At 33.8% G+C, this 22,288-nt stretch overlaps 1 protein-coding gene across 4 annotated transcripts in view; it reads right to left on the minus strand.

Moving 5' to 3' along the window:
• TAOK3 (TAO kinase 3) overlaps positions 1–22,288 on the minus strand; it is a 179,369-nt gene that overhangs the window by 63,822 nt on the left and 93,259 nt on the right. For 3 of the 4 annotated variants that reach the window (XM_025474127.3, XM_035706323.2, XM_025474128.3), the window contains exons 4-9: positions 16,653–16,724; positions 16,153–16,254; positions 12,151–12,196; positions 11,165–11,261; positions 8,633–8,746; positions 7,160–7,251 (exon numbers count right to left, since the gene is read on the minus strand). In XM_025474127.3, the coding sequence (XP_025329912.1) occupies positions 7,160–7,251; positions 8,633–8,746; positions 11,165–11,261; positions 12,151–12,196; positions 16,153–16,254; positions 16,653–16,724 (523 nt within the window). Of the gene's footprint in view, positions 1–7,159; positions 7,252–8,632; positions 8,747–9,253; positions 9,277–11,164; positions 11,262–12,150; positions 12,197–16,152; positions 16,255–16,652; positions 16,725–22,288 lie in introns of those variants that run through there. The other variant, XM_049101800.1, reaches the window with a different exon arrangement.

Consider the following 22,288-nt stretch of genomic DNA (forward strand, 5'->3'; position numbering starts at 1 on the left):
ACTCCATCAAACCTCAGTTTGTTCTGTATCATTAAGAATCTCGGGATGCCTGGGTGGCTCAGTGGTTGGGTGTGTCTGCCTTTGGCTCAGGGCGTGATCCTGAAGACCCGGGATCAAGTCCCACGTCAGGCTCCTTGCATGGAGCCTGCTTCTCCTCCCTCTGCCTGTGTCTCTGCCTCTCTTTCTGGGGTCTCTCATAAATAAATAAATAAAATCTTAAAAAAAAAAAAGTTAAGAATCTCTTATGGTTTATTTCCCTCTCTCCCTCTTTCCACCCTCCCCTTCCCATATGCTCATCTGTTTTCTTTCTTAAATACCACTTGAGATATATGGTATTTGTCCTTCTCTGACTTATTTCACTTAGCATAGTACACTCTAGCTCCATCTACATCATTGTAAATGGCAAGATACCATTCTTTTGATGGCTGAGTAATATTCCATTGTATATATAGATCACTCTTCTTTGTCCATTCATTAGTCAATGGACATTTGGGCTCTCTCCATAGATTGGTTATTGTTGATAATGCTACTATAAACATCGGGGTGCACATACTCTTTCAAATCTGTACTTTTGTATCCTTTGGGTAAATACCTAGTAGTGCAATTGCTAGGTCATAGGGTAGTTTTATTTTTAACTTTTTGAGGAACCTCCATATTATTTGTCAGAGTGGCTACACCAGTTTTCATTCCCACCAACAATGCAAGAGGGTTTCTCTTTTTCCATATCCCTACTAACACCAGTTGTTTCTTGTGTTATTAATTTTAGTCATTCTGATAGGTATAAGGTGGTATCTCATTGTGGTTTTGATTTGTATTTCCCTGAGAATGAGTGATGTTGAACATCTTTGCATGTATCTGTTGGCCATCTGGATGTCTTCTTTGGAAAAGTGCTCATGTCTTCTGCCCATTTCTTAACTGATTTATTTTTGGGGTGTTGAGTCTGATAAGCTAATAAGCTTTCTAGATTTTGGATATTAACCTTTTATCTGATATGAGGTTTGCAAATACCTTCTCCCATTCCATAGTTTTGTTGGTTGTTTCCTTCACTGTGCAGAAGTTTTTCATCTTGATGAAGTACCAAGAGTTCATTTTTGCTTTTGTTTCCCTTGTCTCCAGTGATGTATCTAGTAAGAAGATGCTATAGCCAAGATCAAAGAGGTTACTTCCTGTGTTCTTCTCTACGATTTTGATGGTTTCCAGTCTCACATTTAAGTCTTTCATTCTTTTGAATTTATTTTTGTGTATGGTATAAGCAAGTGGTCTAGTTTCTTTCTTTTGTGTGTTGCTGTCCAGTTTTCCCAATACCACTTGTTGAAGAGATGGTCTTTTTTCCATTGGTAGTCTTTTCTGCTTTGGTGAAGATTAGTTGACCATATAGTTGTGAGCCCAATTCTGGATTCCCTATTCTGTCCCATTGATCTCTGTGTCTATTTTTGAGCCAGTACCATACTGTATTGATGACTACAGCTTTGTAATATAGCTTGAAATCTAGACTTGTGATGCTTCTAGTTTTTTTTCTTTCAGGATTTCTTTGGCTATTCGGGGTCTTTTGTGGTTCCATACAAATTTTAAGATTGTTTGTTCTAGCTCTGTGAAGAATGCTGGTTTTATTTTGATAGGGATTGCATTAAATGTGTAGAAAGCTTTGGTAGCACAGACATTTTAAAGATGTTTGTTCCTCAAATCCATGAGCATGGAATGCTTTTACATTTCTTTGTGTCATCTTCAGATTCTTTCATAAGTGTTCTATAGTTTTCAGAGTACAGATATTTTACTTCTTCAGTTAGGTTTATTCCTAGGTATCTTACTCTTTTTGGTGCAACTGCAAATGGGATCTATTCCTTGATTTTTTTTTCCCACTGATTCATTATTGGTGTATAGAAATGAAACAGATTTTTGCATGTTGATTTTATATCCCACAACTTTGCTGAATTCATGAATTAGTTCTAGCAAGTATTTGGTGGAGTCTTTCAGGTTTCCTACATAGATTATTATTCGTCTGCAAATAGTGAAAGTTTGACTTCTTCTTTGCTGATTTGGATGCCTTTTGTTTCTTTTTGTTGTTTGACTGCTAAGGTTAAGATTTCCAGTACTATGTTAAATAGTGCATCATATGTTAAATAGTAATGGACATCCCTGTCTTGTTCCTGAGTGTAGGGGATAGGCTGTCAGTTTTTCCCTATTGAGAAGGATATCAACTGTAGGTCTTCCATATATAGCCTTTATGACGTTGAGGTATGTTCCATCTATTCCTACTTTGTTGAAGTTTCTTAATCAAGAAAGTATGTTGTATTTTGTTAAATGCTTTTTCTTCATCAATGTTACAATTTTTGAGATTTGTCCATGATGATACATGCAGTTAACAGAGATACAGTATTCCATAATTGATTTAGTCATTCCTCCTTGGATAAGAATTTAGTTTTTTTCAATTTTTTTCTAGCTTCTACACAAGGTTGCATTCTTGTACACATTTCCAGTGTACATGCATAAATATTTATTTAAGGAATATATTTTGAAGTGAAATTTTGGGTCACTGAGACTACTCGTCATCAACTTTACTAGATATTTCCAATTTATACTCCAAAGTTGTTAGGTCAATTTACATTTCTACCTATAGTCAATGAGTTCCTGTTTCTTTAGTAGCCTCCCAAAATTTATTTATTATCCTCAGACTGAAGAACTTTTGCTGTCTGATAAATGTGAAAGGTTTCTGTTTTTATTGTTGTTTTTTAAAGTAGGCTTCAAGCCCAGCATGGAACCCAATTCAGGGCTTGAACTCATGACCCTTAGATCAAGACCTGAGCTGGGATCAAGAGTCAGATGTTTGACTGACTGAGGTACCCAGGTGCCCCAATGTGAAAAAGTTTTAACTTGCACTTCCTTTATTACTAATGAGCCTAGTATCTATGAATGTTTGATGTCAATTTAGGTTTCTTTCTCAATGAACTTGTTGATCATTCTTTTTTTTTTTTAATTTTATTTATTTATGATAGTCACAGAGAGAGAGAGAGAGAGAGAGAGGCAGAGACATAGGCAGAGGGAGAAGCAAACTCCATGCACCGGGAGCCCAACGTGGGATTCGATCCCGGATCTCCAGGATCGCGCCCTGGGCCAAAGGCAGGCGCCAAACCGCTGCGCCACCCAGGGATCCCTTGTTGATCATTCTTGACTCATTTTTCTAATGGCTGTTTGTCTTTTTATTTTTAATAAAGAAATGTGATACATACGAGGCCTTTCAAAATTCTGGGCCAATACTCTGTTGGTTAGATATGTTGCAACTACTTTCTGTTAGCCTCTGGCTCATCTTTTAATTTTTGCATTTTACATAGCTTTATATTTTAAAGTACAAAAAATTACATTTGTCAATGCTTTCAAAATATTTTTAGGAAAATTCTTCCAATATCCATAAAGGTATGTACTCCTATAGTAATAATAGTAACAATAATTACATTTATTTAGTGCCTATTATATGGCTACCATATTTTATTTCATATATATAATTATATATATATGACTTCATATATCAACTATATCAACTATACTTCATATATATATAATTATATTATGCTATTATTATATATTATATATGAAGTCATACATATATAATATAATTATATATATATGAAGTATAGTTGATATAGGATTTTACATTAGTTTCAGGAGTACAACACAATGATTCAACAACTCTATACATTATGATATGCTCACTGTAAGTGTAGCTACTATCTGTCCCCATGCAATGCTATTACAATACCATTGACTATATTCCTCATGCCTCTGACTTTTATTCCTGTGACTTAGTCATTCCATAACTGAAAGCCTATAACTCCCACTCCCCTTCACTCATTTTGCCCATCCCCTACTCCGTCCCGTCTGGCAATCATCAGTTTGTTCGTTGTATTTATGGGTCTGATTCTGCCATTTGTTTATTAATTTATTTTATTTTTTAGATTCCACATATAAGTGAAATCATATAGTATTTATCTTTCTCTGTCTCACTAATTTCACGTAGAATAATACCCACTAGGTGCATCCATGTTGTCACAAATGGCAAGATTTCTTTTTTATGGCTAAGTAATATTTCTCTTTGTGTGTATGTGTGTGTGTGTGTGTGTGTGCGTGCGCACGCACATACCACATCTTCTCTACTCATTACTTTTGGTGGGAATGTAAACTGGTATAGCCACTGTGGAAAAGAATATAGAGGTTCCTCAAAAAATTAAAAATAGATAGACAAGACCATATGATCCAATAATTCCACTATTGGTATTTACCCGAAGAAAATGAAAACACTAATTCAAAAAGACATACACACTCCCATGTTTATTGAAGCATTATTTACAATAGCCAAGATACAGAAGCAGCCTGACTACCCATCAATAATTTTTTTATATATTATTCATCAATTTTCATAATAATAGCACCTACTTTGTAGCATTATTATCTCTTCTTTGCTGATGAGGAAACTGAGTCACAAGAGGACTTCTCCTAAAAGTTTTAAAGTTTTACTTTTCACTTGTGGGTATTTAGCCAATCTGGAATTTTATTTTTGTGCATGGCATAAGCTTGGGTCTAATTATAGTTTTTCTCATATAATTAACAAGTTGCCTATTACTTATCAAATGGGTGATCCTTCCCCCACTGATTTGTACTGTTTTCCTGTCTTACACCAAAATCTGACGTACACATGAGTCCATTTCTAGTGTGGTTTTTTAAAAAAATATTTTATTTATTTATTCATGAGAGACACAGTGAGAGGGAGGCAGAGACATAGGCAGAGGGAGAAGCAGGCTCCATGTGAGGAGCTTGATGTGGGACTCAGTCCTAGGACCCCGGGATCGTGCCCTGAGCTAAAGGTAGACACTCAACCACTCAGCCACCCAGGCGCCCCCCCATTTCTAGGTTTTATAGTTTGTTCTATTGGATATTAGTTTTTCCCTATATCAATTGTGTATTGATTTAATTATGATGGTATGGGTTTTGGTACCATGAATTTTTGTTTTTTTTTTACCATGAGTTTTCTGTTCAAATTCTACTTCTTCAAAATTGTCTGGAGTAGTTTTGGCCCTCTGACTTTTAAAACTACCCTGTCAAGTTCTATATGGTATTGTTGGAAGTGCATCATATGTCCTTTTTATTTTATTTTTATATATTTATTTTTTAAGATTTTATTAATGAGAGAGACACAGAGAGGGGCAGAGACATAGGCAGAAGAAGCAGGCTTCCCTCAGGAGCCTAATGTGAGACTGGATCCCAGGAATCTGGGATCACAACCTGAGCTAAAGGCAGATGCTCAACCACTGAGCCACCCCTCATATGTCCTTTGAAAAGTATGCCATTATTTCTGCTGGGTCTCCCCATCCCAATCAGTATGAATAAATTAGATTAATTTCCTTTGCAGTGAGAGAATAACACAATATTAGACTGTAAAAAAGAAATCTACCGCTTCAATATCCTTTAACAGAGGACCAAATAAATTATGGTATATCCATAATACTGGAGGAGTAAGAAGATGCCAGTAAAAAATAATGATAAAGAGGTCTAAGCTACCAATATAAAACAGATCTCTAAGATGTTGTTAAGTGAAAAATCAATGAACAGAACCACTTGTATATGTTAACGTGGGTGAGAAAAGGAATATAATACATGTATACTCATATTTGTTTATATATTTGCAAAGAAACTCTGGAAGGATATACAAGAAATTAGTAACAGTGGTGCCCTGTGTGTACTGGCAGGGGTGGGAAAGGAAATGGATAAATAGGGCCAGAGGTCTAAGAAGTTCTTTTGCTGCATGTCTTTTTAGCTTTTTGATTTATAAACCATATGAATATTACTTATTTTTAAAAATCAAATATTTAAATATTCTAACTCTCCTCCCTGAACTCAGTTTTTTAAAAAATTAGTATCTCTTCAAGTTAAAAAAAAACAAAACAAAAAAGAAGTCATGTATATCATGTGTTTCTTAGTTCAAGGAAGGGGAATTGGAAATTCACTTAGTTCAAGTGAAGCAATTGGAAATGCAATACAAAGTATACCAAGTTGTCTTTACCAGTTAAACAGGTAAACTGGTAAAGTTTACCTGTTTAGTTTTAGAAAAAAGAAAACTATAGTCTTAGAATCAAACTGAAGCTCAGAAATTCTTATAGGATAAATTTGGATACCAGAATAGAGGACATTAGCCAAAAAAACTAGATGAAGAAATTTTTTAAAACTGTTTTAGAAAATTAAATATATTTATATAAATTTTAAATAACAAATCTAGATAAAGGCAGTGTTGTGCCAAAGCCGGCTCTCAGTGGCTTTGAAAGGTCAATTGTGCATCCCTTTCTTCAACTCCATAGTAATCCTATCTCTCCACCACCTAAGAATTATTGGTTAAATCTGTCAAGATAGCCCTGGATAAAGGTAACTTTCAGATACATTAAAGTTCCAAATATACAACCAGAATCAAGAATCTGCGGTGTTTTAGACAATTTTACGTAAATACAACAACACTTGGGGAACAACTTTAAAGCAGAGGGTATCTTCTAACACAAAGTTTTCTTGAAGGTTGCTCTGTAAATGGGTCAAATACAGTTTTTACAGTCAAATCTTAGATAAGCCTGCTGTTACTTTTTCAGATTTTCCTTGTACATGTGGAAATTAAATTAATACTGGGAAGGAAGGACATAAGTTATCATTCATGATATGGAGAATGGGTATTTTTCAAATATTAATATTTACTATTATGTATTCCCACATTTGATATTTGCTCTATCTGCTCAAAAAAAGTTTTTTAAAAGATTTTATTTATTTATTCATGAGAGACACAGAAAGAGGCAAAGACGTAGGCAGAGGGAAGAGCCTGATGCGGGGAGCCTGATGCAGGACTCAATCCCAGGATCCTGGGATCATGACCTGAGACAAAGGCAGATGCTTAACCACTGAGCCACCCAGGTGTCCCTGCTCAAACTCTTTTAAACTAATGACATGAAAATGTAGCAAAGAGAAAGTAATCTTCTGATGTTATACAAAAGCATAGAAAAAAATATAATAAATTCATGCTGCCTGGCTCACATATAGCAGTGACCCATTAAATAATAGCAGGATGAATGAATTAACAATCATAGTAAGGAGTGATTCTCAAAAGTATAATAAAAACAACTCTTTTACGCACCCATTTCAATACAGGTGATTCCAAGTGACCAAATATCAACTTTCCCATCATACTGTCCTTCGTCCATAGCTAAGATCACCTCTGGAGCCATCCTGCCAAACATAATGGGCAAAACTTGAGTTGCAAATTAAAATTCATCTCATAAAGCAATTCAGTGAAATAGCTTTTTGTGCACAGTCTGAAATTTTGTCTAATAAAGATATTATTCCCTTATCCAAGTAATTTGGAGAGACACTGCAATATGATATTCAACTATTTATATGAAACACATTATTTTCAATAAGTCCTAGTTCCATCATTATCTATCAGTTTTACCTTGAATAAATTATTTAACCTCTGTGTACATCAGTTTTTCCAACTGTAATGTGGAGAGAATTCTAGTAGATACCTCCAAGAGATTTCTAAAGGATGAATATGTATGAAACACTTAAACAAGTAACTATAGACAACATGAAAAATACTTACGGATTTTTTTTTAAAGGATTTTATTTATTCATTCATGAGAGACACAGAAAGAGAGAGAGAGGCAGAGACACAGGTAGAGGCAGAAGCAGGCTCCATGCAGGGAGCCGGATGTGGGACTTGATCTCGGGTCCACAGGACCACATCCTGGGCTGAACGTGGCGCTAAACCGCTGAGCCACCCGGGCTGCCGTACTTACGGAATTTTTAAAAACAATATAATCAGATATTTCAAAGATATTAAAAAATATTACAACGTAAAACAAACAAACAAACAAACAACAAACAAACAAACAAACAGACTACGGTAATTGATATTGTTTGTCCAGAATGGCTTTCCATAGGAGAGAAGGGGCCTTATCAGTTTAATATGTTTTTTTTTCCTGTTACTATGTGTGACTGCTTAGTAAATACTTTCTGATGATCGTGAACAAAAAAATTCAATATAGTAGCTGATATATATATTTTTTTGTAGGTAAGTAATTAACCAGGGATATAAGTCATTCTCCAAGGTACAATGAAATTCCAGTTTATCTATGAAAAGAAGGAAAGGCATCTTAAATAGATGGGGTGAAATTTTAAGTTAGTGACAAACTATAGTAACAGAGAACTCAACAAACATGGGAACCTGGATTTCTTTCATTGAAAGGTAATATTTATGCTTTTGACTAGTTAGAGAAGGTTAAAGAAACTGCCTTGTCTTTGCCTAGAGATCCTGCATCAAGAGAAAGTTTCAAAAGAAACTTCAAATGAAATCTAAAACCTGAGCTTGGTCAGTGAGTTGATAATCCTATTCGGTTTACACGCAGTGACATCAACCTTATTTGAACAATTTAAAGTCACTGGAAATTTTATACTGTTTCTTTTTTTTGGAGTAAGATTTTATCCTTTAATGAAATCTCATTTGAGGAACATGGTGAGACACTGTCAAAAAACAAAACAAAAGCGGTGCCATGAGCTCATCTTGTTCATGTATGCTCATTTAAAATTCTAGTTTTTAAATTCTACATACCAGTAAGGTGTGCCCACGAAGGAGTTGGCAGGAGAAGCCATTGAGGCAGATCCAAAATCAGCTAGTTTCACCTGACCTGGCTCTGTTAGAAGAATATTTCCTGCTTTAATATCCCTATAGGACAAAATAAGAGGGTTAGAAAATTACTTTTCATCTTTGATTATGGAATAGGTCAGAGCATGCAATTAATAAGACAAAAAGTTTATTAAAAAGAATCTTGTTCAGTTAGCCAGAAGGGGATTTAGTAATTACTGCATGTTATAAGGGGGCCCGGATTCCTGGGTATACTTACAGGTAGGTCAAAGTAATTACTAAAAGGTAGAGCTTTCTTTAGAGGGAGAGAATGCAATGAGAAAAAAGGCAGACATGGCAGACAGGAAACCCTATTCAGTTGCTACACTTAAAAAAGCATATTCTAAAAAAAAAAAAAAAAAAAAAAAAAAGCATATTCTCAGATGCTAAATCCAGTCATCAACAGTATTCTTTATGCTGGGAAAACCGGTGCCATTTGTAATTGCCTTTTTTTTTTCCCCCAAAATTACAAAACATTTTTGGAGTCTAAACCAACTTTCAATAACTCTATATTGTCTACCTACCAATAAACCTCAACTACACACATACCTTTTCTTTCTTGCCTGTGACCCTTTCTCTCTGCTTTAATTGTAACTGCCAACTCTAAGGCATTTGAGGGCACATGTTATATAGAAGGTGTTATTTTAAAAATAACACTGTACAGTAAAAAGAAGACCCTGAAAGATCAAAACAAACAAGGATTAGGGATTAGGAAATTGCATTTCTATTGTATAGACAAAGAATCGCAAGTGGTTACTACTAAAGCTATTAGATATTGTATGCAGCAGAAAGTTTTTAAAATGATTTAAAAATACTCGTTGTTAAGGATGATAATTTAGAATGAAAAGATGTGGATGTACTCTTGATTCTCTTCCAAAAAAGCATGAGATGTAATGAATACTAGGAATCAAGATTTATAAATTGATGGGCCGTGGAAAGACAAAGAGAGAATGAGGAAAATTTAAATTGAAGATGAGAAGGTTCAAATGCTTCCAAAACAAAGTCTCCAAAAATCTTCTCTTGAAAATTCAGTTTCTTTACTCAAGATGACATTAGGTATTGTCAGAGAGAACTAAAAAAACATTCATTTCTCTAATAACAGAAAAATATCTTTTCTCTATTACCTTCAATTAGAACATTGACTTGTCATATCAAAATAATGAATCTGAGATGTGGTGTTTATTTTTAAATAGGGAGCAAATTTTAAAAGTTTTTTTTCCAACTTCTTTTATATAGCAAAGAAGATAAAGTATAATAGAGAATATAAAACATTAAATTAATGTGCAGATTTTGGTAACAAAGCCACAAAAAAATGAACCATGGAATTAAATAGGAACTGGCAAAATCACATATAAACAAGTTGGCATTTGGTAATGACATTTTGGTATCAAAAATATGTACTAAAATATTTTTTGTCAAATCCATAGACATTATGGTTAAATCCATTTTATCAACATTTATTAGATATGGTTAGGTTCATTCTATGTATTTATAAGTAAGCCAAATTCATGGCAGGAATTTTGGTCTGCCTATCTTGAGGAAGTTCTGTTTTTGTCATACCAGTAACTGGTAATGGCTATTCTATGGTGATTAAAGCAGAAGCAAAAGGGGAACCTACAATGTAATAGTTTCATTTCTTCCTAGTAAATATAAAAGTTTTTTCTTTTGTTTTTGAGTCATCTGAGATCCTTTATATCTACCTCATATTCCACTACTTCTACCCCCATTCATTAAGGTAACTATGCTAGAAGTTCTTTACTGAGAGAAGGAAAGATTAAGAACAACATTTTTATTTAAGACAAGTTAGTGGTAGGAAGTAGATTGGAGGAAGGACAGTGGAGTTGTGGTAGAGAAAATAAAAGGTAGAGGAAAACCTTGGATTAGGAGTTAAGAAATCTGATCTTCAATCTTTATTATGTAAAACCCGTGAAACTACGGGCAATTATTTAAATCTTTCAGAGTCCCAGTTTCTTCATCTGCCAAGATAAATACAATAATATCTTCCTAAATATCTATGTAGACTATAGAAATGCACAATGTTTTAAAGTGATAAAACAGCATATATTTATAGAGGATTGACTTGTTATTCGAAATAGGAAAAGGAGAAGAAACTCAGCTAGAAAATAAACATATGCAAGGAAGGCTAATTTTTTTTCTTCTTGGCATTGTATCAAAAGGCTGTTGGGCCCTTCCTCAAAATTCCCTGCAACAGCCAGCTTGGAGAACAGTTCCTGACAGAACAGAGGTGTAGAAAATCTTTGTGTACATCTGGGACAGACCAAGAGACAGGAGCTACATTCTGACAACCTTATTTCTTATATCCAGCTGCAGCAGCAGCAGGAGCAGCAATCTCTTTGCTCCCTATAAATCTACAGGCACCCTAAAAAGTGGAGCATGCACTAATTTTCAAGATTCCTTGGAGAGCCCTGTTACTAATATGTAACTGGTCTCTAATCTTACCTATGAATCAGTGCATGAGAATGCAGGTAGGCCAGCCCCTGCAAGGCACCGTGAGTAATGGCAGCAATTTCCACTTCTTGAAGTGGTTTCTTGTGAACTGAGAAAGGGAAAAAAAATTCAGAAATAGTAATCAATTGCATTCTTTTTAATATCTTATACAATTGTATCATACTGAATTACATACTCTCAAATGACAATTTGAGAATAGATTCATCATATTTCCTATAGAATTGCAATAAATAATCAGTTAACAGGAAACCCAAGTACAAAAACAAACAAATTCCTTAAAACAAAATAAAACGAAGCCTGATATTCACTGTAATGAATTGTTAATTGACTTGTCAGTTGCAAGTCAATGCCTCCACTGATTCCAATTGGCCAGGCCCAAATTTACCAGTCCTTTGTGACATTTTAAATGCCTAGAGTGTTTTAGGTTGTATTATTCTCCTCTCCACAGCGCATCTATAATTACCTCTTCTAACTACAGGTTTTCATTATTTGTGAAAGCAGCTAATAAGCAATTTCTATTCAGAGATCAAGGATGATATAAAAAAGGTTTTTTTTTAATGTAAATTTTTAACTCAATCTCTGTTTATAATAGCATTTGGAGAAGAGAACTGGGTCAGTCAAGATATTTGAAAGAGTTAAATATCAATATAATTTGATACCGTCTACCTCTCTTTCATACATACACGTGAATTTGACGTTTTTGGCTACATACATTAGATCACATTAGCCAAACATTTTTGTAAGTACTTGCCCTGGATGGGCCATGTATTCAACAACAGGAAGGCTACTAATTCACTTTCAGCCACTGTAGAGATAAAGTTTGCACAGCTCATCCACACAACCATTAGGTCTAAGTCATCATCCATTTGCTTTGCCCAAATAAATAAATAAACAAATAAACTTCATTTTAATATAGGAGTAGATAATATTCTGGTCAAGGCATAACAGAAAGGAGGGGATAGTGCTTTTATTCTTACCTTCTAACAAATCGGAGGCTGAGCCTAAGCAATATTCCATCACCAACTGTAATAGATTAAAATAATAACCAAAATAATCACAGTTAATAAGAAACTGCTAAAACCAACCAAGTAACCAAGGAACTAAGGACGCTAGGAGAGTAAGTATTCTGACCTACTTGAATCTGGATTAAATTTTGGTCATCCGACACTAATTGATTTTTATAACTTATCATATGGTTTTGCCATTTCCTCCTTGGAACTGGAATGTTCTAAGACTATAAGGGTACTGATATGAAATGGTCAAGCTGAGATTGCTACTTATTTACTAGGTTCTACACCATCTTGTTTCAAAAAGATTTAAGGTAGTTAGGTTACACTTTAAGTTAAATTTTGTACCTTGGAAAGTGGCAACCAAATACAATACTAATATAATCTATACTGGGAAAACTAAATAAAATAAACCAGTAAGTAGTAAATCCCTTATTTTCACATTTAAAACACTTCCAAACAAGAAAATATTATTTGGAACTCAATCTGAAGATGTACCTTGCTATGTAGCCTTACATTATCTTGCATCTCTGAAATGGGATATTTAAATTTTTATATTAAAATATTTCTAGAACAATCTTATTAACATACTATTGTTATTTCCTGGGTTTGCAATCTTGGGAAGCTTTTCAAAAGCAAAAAGGAGAAAATTCTTTTACTCTCATCTTAGATTTTTTTTTTTAGGTATCCCAGACTACTGATTTATAGACAAGGTCAGAACCACGAGTTCTCAGTGACCAATCTCCACACACATACACTCTACATACTATTTTCTTATTCTAAAAAACATCATTATGTTCCTTTTGAAATATAAATTTCCTAACATCATCTACACATAATCACTATTAACATATTAGCTCTTTTCATTTAAAATAATTGATGCAAAAATAGATGTTTATGTATTATGTATGTTGTATTACTGGAATAATTTAGAAGAATATGAGATAAAATTATATAATACATGATACATAATGTTATGATCATAATATTATATATTATTATACATAATAATGCATTATATAAGATTAATTTATAGTATCATATTCTTCTATATAAATCTAATAATGCCAGGTACATAATACATATTATATATCATATTATTATGTATAATAGAGACATATTTACATCTAAACTATTAAATTTGTTATGTATTTATATAGGTAACTAAATATATAACTATATATGTTAAAATTATTTCATTACCAGAATAATTTAAAACATGAGAAACATAGAAGTTTAAAGTTTTGAAATTTTATTATAGTTTTCTGCTTGACATTAAAATAAGCAGATTCAGAAACATTAATTTTATTTATTTATTAATAGAAGTATGGTTGACATACAATATTATGTTAGTTTCAGGTATACTTCATAGTGATTCAACAATTATCTGTTATGAAATGCTCACTACCCTAATTGTAGTTACCATCTGTCACTGTAGGAAGTTATTAAAATATTACTGACTATATTCCCCATGTACTTTTTTCACCTTCTTTATTTTAACTGGAAGTTTGCACTTCTTAATCTCCTTTACCTATTTCACCCATTCCCCCACCTCTCTTGTCTGGCAACTAACAGTTTGTTCTCTGTGTATATGAGTTTGTTCCTGGTTTTTTGTTTGTTCATTTGTTTTTTTAGATTCCACATATAAGTGGCATCATATAGCTTTTGTCTTTCTCTGTCCAACTTATTTCACTCAGCATAATACCTGCTAGGTCCATCCATGTTGTCACAAATGGCAAGATTTCATTCTTTCTTATGACTAAGTAATATTACGTTGTATATGTACACCACATCTTTATCCATTCATCTGTCAGTATCACTTAGGTTGCTTCCATACCTTGACTATTATAAATATGCTACAATAAACATAGGGGTACATACAGCTTTTCAAATGTGCCATTTGTTCTCTTTGAGTAAATACCAAGTAGTAGAATTACTAGATTGTATGGTATTTCTATTCTTAATTTTCTGAGGAACTTCCATACTGTTTTCCACAGTGGCTGTACCAATTTACATTCATACCAACAATGCACAAGGGTTCCTTTTCTCCATATCCTTGCCAATAATTGTTTTTTTCTTGTCTTTTTGATACTAGCCATTCTAATTGATGTGAAGTATAATTTTATTTCTTTGTGAAATGAAAGATTCCACATTAAATCAATATTATAATAAACATTAGCTTTTTAGGCGCACTATTTTGTTTCTTCTTTATTGAGGTATAATTGACATACACTATTTCTTTGTTTAACCAATTTTGATGGAAAGATTTCCTAAAGTAAGTAAATTAATATGCACATATAACTTCCTTTAACTGAGTATATGGAATATGAACATAGAACTTTAAAACCAAATGGAGAGAATATGTTTACAGTTATGGTTATATTTTTAAAAATTATATGTTAATGTATATTTTTGTCATGGATATTTTTTCTTATTATTCCATAACATATGGACACCTGAGCTGAGGCCAGTTGTTAATAGCTCTAGTTGCTCTACCTTTTTTTTTTTTAATATTTATTTATTTGAGAGAGAGAGAGAGAGAGAGAGAGAGACTGAGCCAGCAGGGGGAGGGAGAGAGAAACTCATGCAGATTCCATACTAAGGGTGGAGCCTGACATGGGGCTCAGTCTCACAACCCTGAGATCATGACCTGAGTCATAATCAAGAGTTAGACTTTCAACTGACTGTGCCACCCAGGCATCCCTCTATTTCTAAATTAGAAGTCTGCTTTTTAACTTCCCTGGTTTCTTCTTTCTGGTCAAATCAGTCTTGTGGCTATTTGTATGCATGTCTCTGGCAGTTTAGTTCCTATGAGCATCTTCTATTTAGCCTATCAAATCTGTTGTGGGCAGAGACCCGTTAACCAAGCTTATTAGCACTCTATGTAACCTACGAGTAAATAAGCTTTAAATAAGAGCTCAGAGGAATTTCTGAAGACTCCAAACACGATATTTAGCACTTGATTGTGTAACATTTATCCTGCCTGCTTAAAATCCCTTTCTTGACTCCTTTAAGGTGGCTGACTCTCCTCAGGAGAACTGACTGCCGGATAATGAGATACTCCTCTGATTAATTACTTTGGCTCAGAACAGAAGTGATGGCTCTAGATATCTTAAAAGATGCTTGAAAAGAAATGTTTAAGTATATTGTTTGGTTGTCTATCTGGGAACAAAAATTATATTCCCTAACTGGAGATCATGTATAGGAAAGCACTTATACTGGTAATTCTCAATAAATGAATTTCAATAAATGATAGATTGGACTTTAAACTGGAATTTAAGATTTGATACAGCACAAAGTATAGCATTTTCATGTACTAAATAGTGCCTAAGGTGCTAACCTAAAAAATACAATCATGTGAAAACATACTAAAAAAAGATAGAGTGAAACAAAAGACTTTTTGGGGAGTGGGGGAGGGGGCAGAAGGAGAGGTAGAGAGAGAATCCCAAGCAGGCTCCACAGCCAGTGCAGAGCATAATGCAGGGCTTGATCTCATGACCTGAGCTGAAATCAAGAGTCAGATGCTTACCTGACTGAGCCACCCAGGCACCCAAGACTGTCATTTTAATCATATGCTAGGCCCTTCTGATAAAACTTGGACCATGACAGTAATACTAAACATAATTCTAAATTTGGGGGGAATTGGAATGAGGAATGAGAAATGGCAATGATGAAAATTCTAGGATGAGAATAAAAGACTCTGCCTTTTACTTCTGCAAATAAATCATTATAAAACAATATTAACTTTTTACTGTTTGTTGATTGTTTATAGAATAAAATTTCTGATAGGCTAGATATCATATTTAATCTTATAGAATGTTTACCATATCACACACTAACAAATGTTAGATACTGATAACAAAAGTCAAATGGGACAGAAATGGGACTGATAATTCTGCAGATCAAAGAGATAACAAAAAACAGAAAAAATTTTAATAGGAAATAAGTGATAATACAGGTCCTTTGACTTACCCAAGCAGTGTGCTCTTTCAAGTAACAACCTTTATACTCAATGGTATTAGGATGCTTTAATTGTTGTAAAAACTTGACTTCCTTGAGAATATCTTGCCATTTCTATTGAAGTAATAAAGAAACTGGTATGATTTTTAGGCTGGAAATAGTATTTTATTATCAAGTATACATATATAGTATCCTTTTCATTATTTTAAATGGACAAGGTAAAGGTTTAATTAAGTGAAGAAGCTGTTTAAATTTGTGTTATTTCTTTAATTTTAGTATATGTAAATGTAAATCTATTACCAAATATTTAGCAAATCTATCATACTACCTTATGTTCTATTCCACAGAAATCCATATGATTGAGATAGAATATTAAGAATATTTATTATACACTTCACAAAAAAGAATAAAAAGAACTATGATAAAGAAATGTTTAAAGAACTTTGTTTCTACTGTCAGTTTCATACTAACTGGCTCATGTCAGTTTAGGTATACAACTGTCTTTAACATACCTCATGTGTCTGTTTCCCACTATAGGACATTTTTTTAACTGCCACCACTTCATTGGTGTGAGCATTTGTGGCCTGTGTTGAGAGAGCAGAAGAAAAAAAATAAAAAGAATGAATGATGTTTCAGCCACTTTAATGTAAATATTTGACTAGAGACTTTAAATAATATTCTCACACTTCATTATCACAGTTTAAAGATGCTGAAACTTCTCATAGGCTAGATAGACATTTCTACCCCACTGTAATGTATAGCTTCTCTTGATCCCTATCCATATATGTGCAAAGACTATAATACTACAAAGGACTGGAGTTTAAAAAAATACACCCAATCAAACAAAAATAAGTCAAATTTCCAAAATATCCATATTGGCTTCACCATGTAAAATGTCCATCATTGGAGAACCAGTTAGGTAATGTAGTACAATCATATGATGAAATAAATAGTTGAAGAATGAAGTAACCTATATGAATATACAGTATTATGGAAAGATATAAAAATATGACAAAAACAAGCTGCATATTATCTTACTTTTGCAAAACAGCACTAATGTGAGTGTATGTGTGGAAACAATGTGAAAGAATTTATACCAGAGTATCTATCAGTGATAATTCCTAGAGCAGTGCTGTCCAACAGAACTTTCTGTCTTGAGGGACATTTTTTATATCTACATTATATATGATAACATGTGAAACGTGGTTACAGTGACTGAGGAAATGGAGTTTATATTTTAATTAATTTAAACCTAAATAGTGGCTACTGCACTGAACAATGCAGCAGAAGGTAAAATTTTAAGAGGGGCTTTCACTTCCAAAAGTACTTATGTTTTAAATAAGAATGTGTTGCATATATACATACATGTGTGTAGTCATCTACAAAGACTGCCTTCTTTCATAATTATCTCTATATCTTTTGCTACCCAAAATATAATAGTTCACTGAGAGCACACATGAAAATAACAAATAACTCAAATAACAGTCTTCCTCCAAATTTACATAAGAGATTTAAAACTAGATATTTTTCTAAAAAATTTCAGAAAAATAAATATAAGACATTAAAAGATTATCTAATTTTGGCTTTCTTTTAATAACAGGGTTCTGTATCAGTGCCACACTCCTGATGTCAGTAAGCTATTTTGGTTCTAAGATATTATTATTGTAAACTAGTAAAGCTATAGCAATGGTTCTGAGGTAAAAGACTGGAATTCACTCACTGATAAAATTCTATCAGGTCACTGATTTTAGAGAAAAATGCATAATCACTTTCTTAAATACTCTTAAAGAAGCTCCTCAGGTAAAACTATGAATTTCTAATTTAAAAATTTTTATTTCTAACTTAAAAAATATATACATTTTTAAAGATTTTCTTTATTTATTCATGAGAGACACATACAGAGAAAAGCAGAGACATAGGCAGAGGGAGAAGCAGGCTCCATGCAGGGAGCCTGACATGGGACTCGATCCCAGGTCTTTGGGATGAGGCCCTGAGTTGAAGGCGGTGCTAAACCTTTGAGCCACCCAGTCTGCCTCAAATATTTTAAAATTAAAAATGAACAATAACTTGATATAAAAAATTCAACCCCAGACTCTTACTGATAAAATACTGAGCAAATGAACCCTTAATGAAAAAAAATTTTTCTACAAGCACTAAAGAAAAAGTACCTATTATAAAAATAAAGTATCTCCTAGTTAAGAGTTTTCAAATCAGTAGGTCTATACAAAGGCATTTTTTAGGTATATTGCTCATTTAGAAGGTACAGATAGATTTTTGCTAACAACAAAAGTCTCTCACATTTTGCTGGCTTTTAAAATTTAATGCTAAGACTGCTTATATGACAGCAGCAAAGACAAGCTGATGTGAATTCAGTATTACAATCAAGCAAGGTTAGAGTGATTATATCTGAAAAGTAGATTTTTGGGGGATGAATCTATGTACTGTGCAGCTTACGCACCCTGGGAAAGGTGCGTAAGGAAATGCTCAAGCAATGAGGAATTTTAACCTGTAATGGGGTTTTAAAAAACAAATCCTTAACCTTTATAAAAAGAAAAGAAAAGAAAAGACCCACACAAATGGAATCAGAAGGTATTATCTAATTGCTTATTAAGGTTATTTATAATCAGTGCTTGTTTGGTACCAGAGACTTGAAAATAAATCACCCTAGAATAAAAAGATATTTCTTGGGGTGCCTGGGTGACTCAGTCGGTTAAGCATCTGACTCTTGATTTTTGGCTTAGGGTTGTGAGATATAATCCCCAATCTGACTCTGTACTCAGGGAGGGAAGTTTGCTTAAGATTCTCTCTCCCCCTCTTCCTCTGCCCACTCCTTCGGATACACTCTCTCCAAAAATAAATAAATAAATCTTTAAAAAGCATATATATTTTTCCTTACATTTACAGAGTAATCATTACTTAGGACTTGGTAAGTACACTTGCTTACAGAACCTGTCTACTGGAGCACTGACTCAATATTTGAAAAACATTTCCATGTTGATTTTTCTTAGATGTGAAATTTATTTTTTTAAGTTTTTAAATTCCAGTTAGTTAACATACAGTGTAATATTAGTTTCAGGTGTAGAATTTAGTGATTCAACACTTGCATACATCATCCACTGCTTGTCACAAGTGCATTCCTTAATCTCTATCACCTGTTTCACCCATCCCCTTCTTCTCCCCTCTGCTAACCATTAGTGTGTTCTCTAAAGAGTCTATTTAGATATGAATTTTAAAAAAAGATTTTATTTATTTATTCATGAGCGACACACACAGAGAGAGAGAGAGAGAGAGAGAGGCAGAGACAGAGGCAGAGGGAGAAGCAGGCTCCATGCAGGAAGCCTGAGATGGGACTCAATCCCAGGTCTCCAGGATCACACCCTGGGCTGAAGGCGGCGCTAAACCGCTGAGCCACCGGGCTGCCCTGAAATTTTTAATATAATTTTATAGTGGTTAAAATTCAGAAACTTAAAAAAAAAATCAGTGTTTTAATACAGAGAAAGCTAACTATCAGTGGGGTCTCAGCTTTCCAGTACTTCAAACAATATTATGATTACAACCTCTACACGTTTCAAGTGTTGTGTTGAAGCTTACATTCATACTTAACACTTCCAATAGTCTCACTGATCTCAGTAACTTTAAGCAAGATCATTAACTCAAAAAATATTTAGATTCCTATGTGTTTGATATTTTCTTAACCATTTCCAGCTATATTTGATTCTCATCCACTTGTTGCTGATTTATAAAAAAAATTAAAAAATTAAAAATAAGCTTTTCTTTTTGCTGTTATTAAGTCTCAACTAAAACTAAAAGGTAATTATATCCAGAAGAACAGAACTAAATTATTAGCCTTAGATGGATTATAGAAGATACACTAAGTTCAACAAAGCAACACTAGAAATGAAGAACCTACATAGTCGTGTTAAGTGAATACAAAAATGAGCATGCTTGGCCCTTTTCTATTTTCCTTTAATATGATTTCTTACTATCTCATCTGTTCATGCTGCTAATTTCTGAATTATGTAAATCCAGACACACAGTGATATTTCATCAAGTTAACAGCTTCCATTTTTTCTAAATATACTCTCAGCTGATTGATCCTATAAGAGCTGAGCTAGCTTATAATTCACGTTGAACATACTTCCTGGCATCATTCTGTGTAAAAGCTATAAACTACAAAAATCTAACAGAATTATAGTGTTTAGGTATAAAAATGTTGGTTGCTAGAATCTGGTCTTAATGGCTTGCTAGCACGACCAGGATTCATGAAAAGTACTAATTAGCAGTGCTCCCAATTTCTCTGAGCTCTCTATAATTCATTCCTTCATTCAACAAATACTTATTAGGTATTCAAAAATTGTCAGGTATTGGGCTAAGAATTATGAGTAAATGTGTCTACTATCTATCTCTCATGTAGCAGCATAGACAGTAACAAAAACATTATAACCAACAAATATAAAATTGCAATTGTGACAGGTGCTGTAAACAAGAGTATGTGTTACTCTGAGAAAAAAAACCGGGGGATGTGACTTGGGCATGTCAGACAAGAGGTCCTTGAGGAAATGAGGCTTCAGCTGAGAGCTTAAAGAGAAACAGGAGTTAAGAAGGTGAGGTAAAAGGGGAAACACATTCCAGAGAGAATGGTTTATGCAAAGATCCTATGATGATGGTCAAAAGAAAGCTATAATATTATATAGCTAAGGCAATGAGAACAAGATATAGCTTCAGTACAAACAGGGACACATCGTGGAAGACCTTTTAGGCTGGGTACAGTAAGGGTTTTGATCTCAGGCTAAGAACGGAGAGCTCCTGAAGGCTTTATAGATAAAGGTGATGTGATCGGATTTACTTCTTTTTCTCCCAAGCTCACTGTAGTGCAGACAACAGACTAAAGACAGACCTAGAATGGACACACAAAGATGGGAGGATATTGCAGTTGTCCAAGGAAAAGACGATAGTCTTCTGGGTTCTCATGGTATGAGTAACTAGAGGAAGAATCTATTAATCCTGAGGGAGGAATTATACATAAATATTACTGTGGCCAGTGAGAACTCCATTTTTAAGGTATTACCTATGTGACCCTTATGAATGAAAGGTTTAAGCTTTTCTAAGTCTTACTGTAAAGTATAAGTTAATTCTTCTTTAATCTGTTTTTTACAGCTTTATGGGTTTCTATGAGCCTGTATTATTCATTTTGCATACGGGTGATACTATATAGTTAATGATTACATTTTCAAAACCACTCAGTTATGCTTATGATTTCTCTAGTCTATCATATCAACAAATAACATATATTTAGTGTCTGCTGTAAACAAGGCACTGGGCTAGCCTTTAGAGTTATAAAGAAATATTAGAAACGGTCCTCATGGGATCCCTGGGTGGCGCAGTGGTTTGGCACCTGCCTTTGGCCCAGGGCGCAATCCTGGAGACCCGGGATCAAGTCCCACATCGGGCTCCTGGTGCATGGAGCCTGCTTCTCCCTCTGCCTGTGTCTCTGCCTCTCCCTCTCTCTCTCTGTGACTATCATAAATAAATAAAAAATTAAAAAAAAAAGAAACAGTCCTCATTTTCAAAAGGCATATACTCTCGCTAAATAGACAGGACTTAGCCCAAACAGCAAATAGATCACTAGGTCTTCTGCAGCCTACTACAAAGTAGGTCTCATTTAGTCCTTAGTACAAAGGCTTGCAGGTAAGTTTCAAAACATGCTTGGTTTTTTTGTAGTCAAAGGTGAATTTTGAGAGGGCTCTAGCTGCTTTTTTAAAAAATTTACTTTTTAAAAATTTAAATTCAAGTTAGTTAATGTATTGGGTCTTTTTGGTTGCAAGGGTAGAATTTAGTGATTCATTAGTTGCATATAACATCCAGTGCTCATTACATCTAGCTGCTTTGTAAAATATTAAAGTCAAATAGAGATTGGAACTACTCTGACTCTGGCCAAGAAAGATTCTGAGAGGATGAATGGAGTTGTAAATAGAAGGAAAGTAAGAAAATATGACTGAGGAAAGTATCTTGGAGCAAAACAAATAGGTCATAAATAAATACATACAGGATATTTCTATTTTTTAAAAGTTCGAAACCAGGCAAAACCAAATTATATTGTTAAGATGCAGAAGAAAGTGGGCTCCATACAAAGAAAGGCTAGAAAATC

Source organism: Canis lupus, chromosome 26 (genome assembly GCF_003254725.2).
Source record: "Canis lupus dingo isolate Sandy chromosome 26, ASM325472v2, whole genome shotgun sequence".
NCBI lineage: Eukaryota > Metazoa > Chordata > Mammalia > Carnivora > Canidae > Canis > Canis lupus.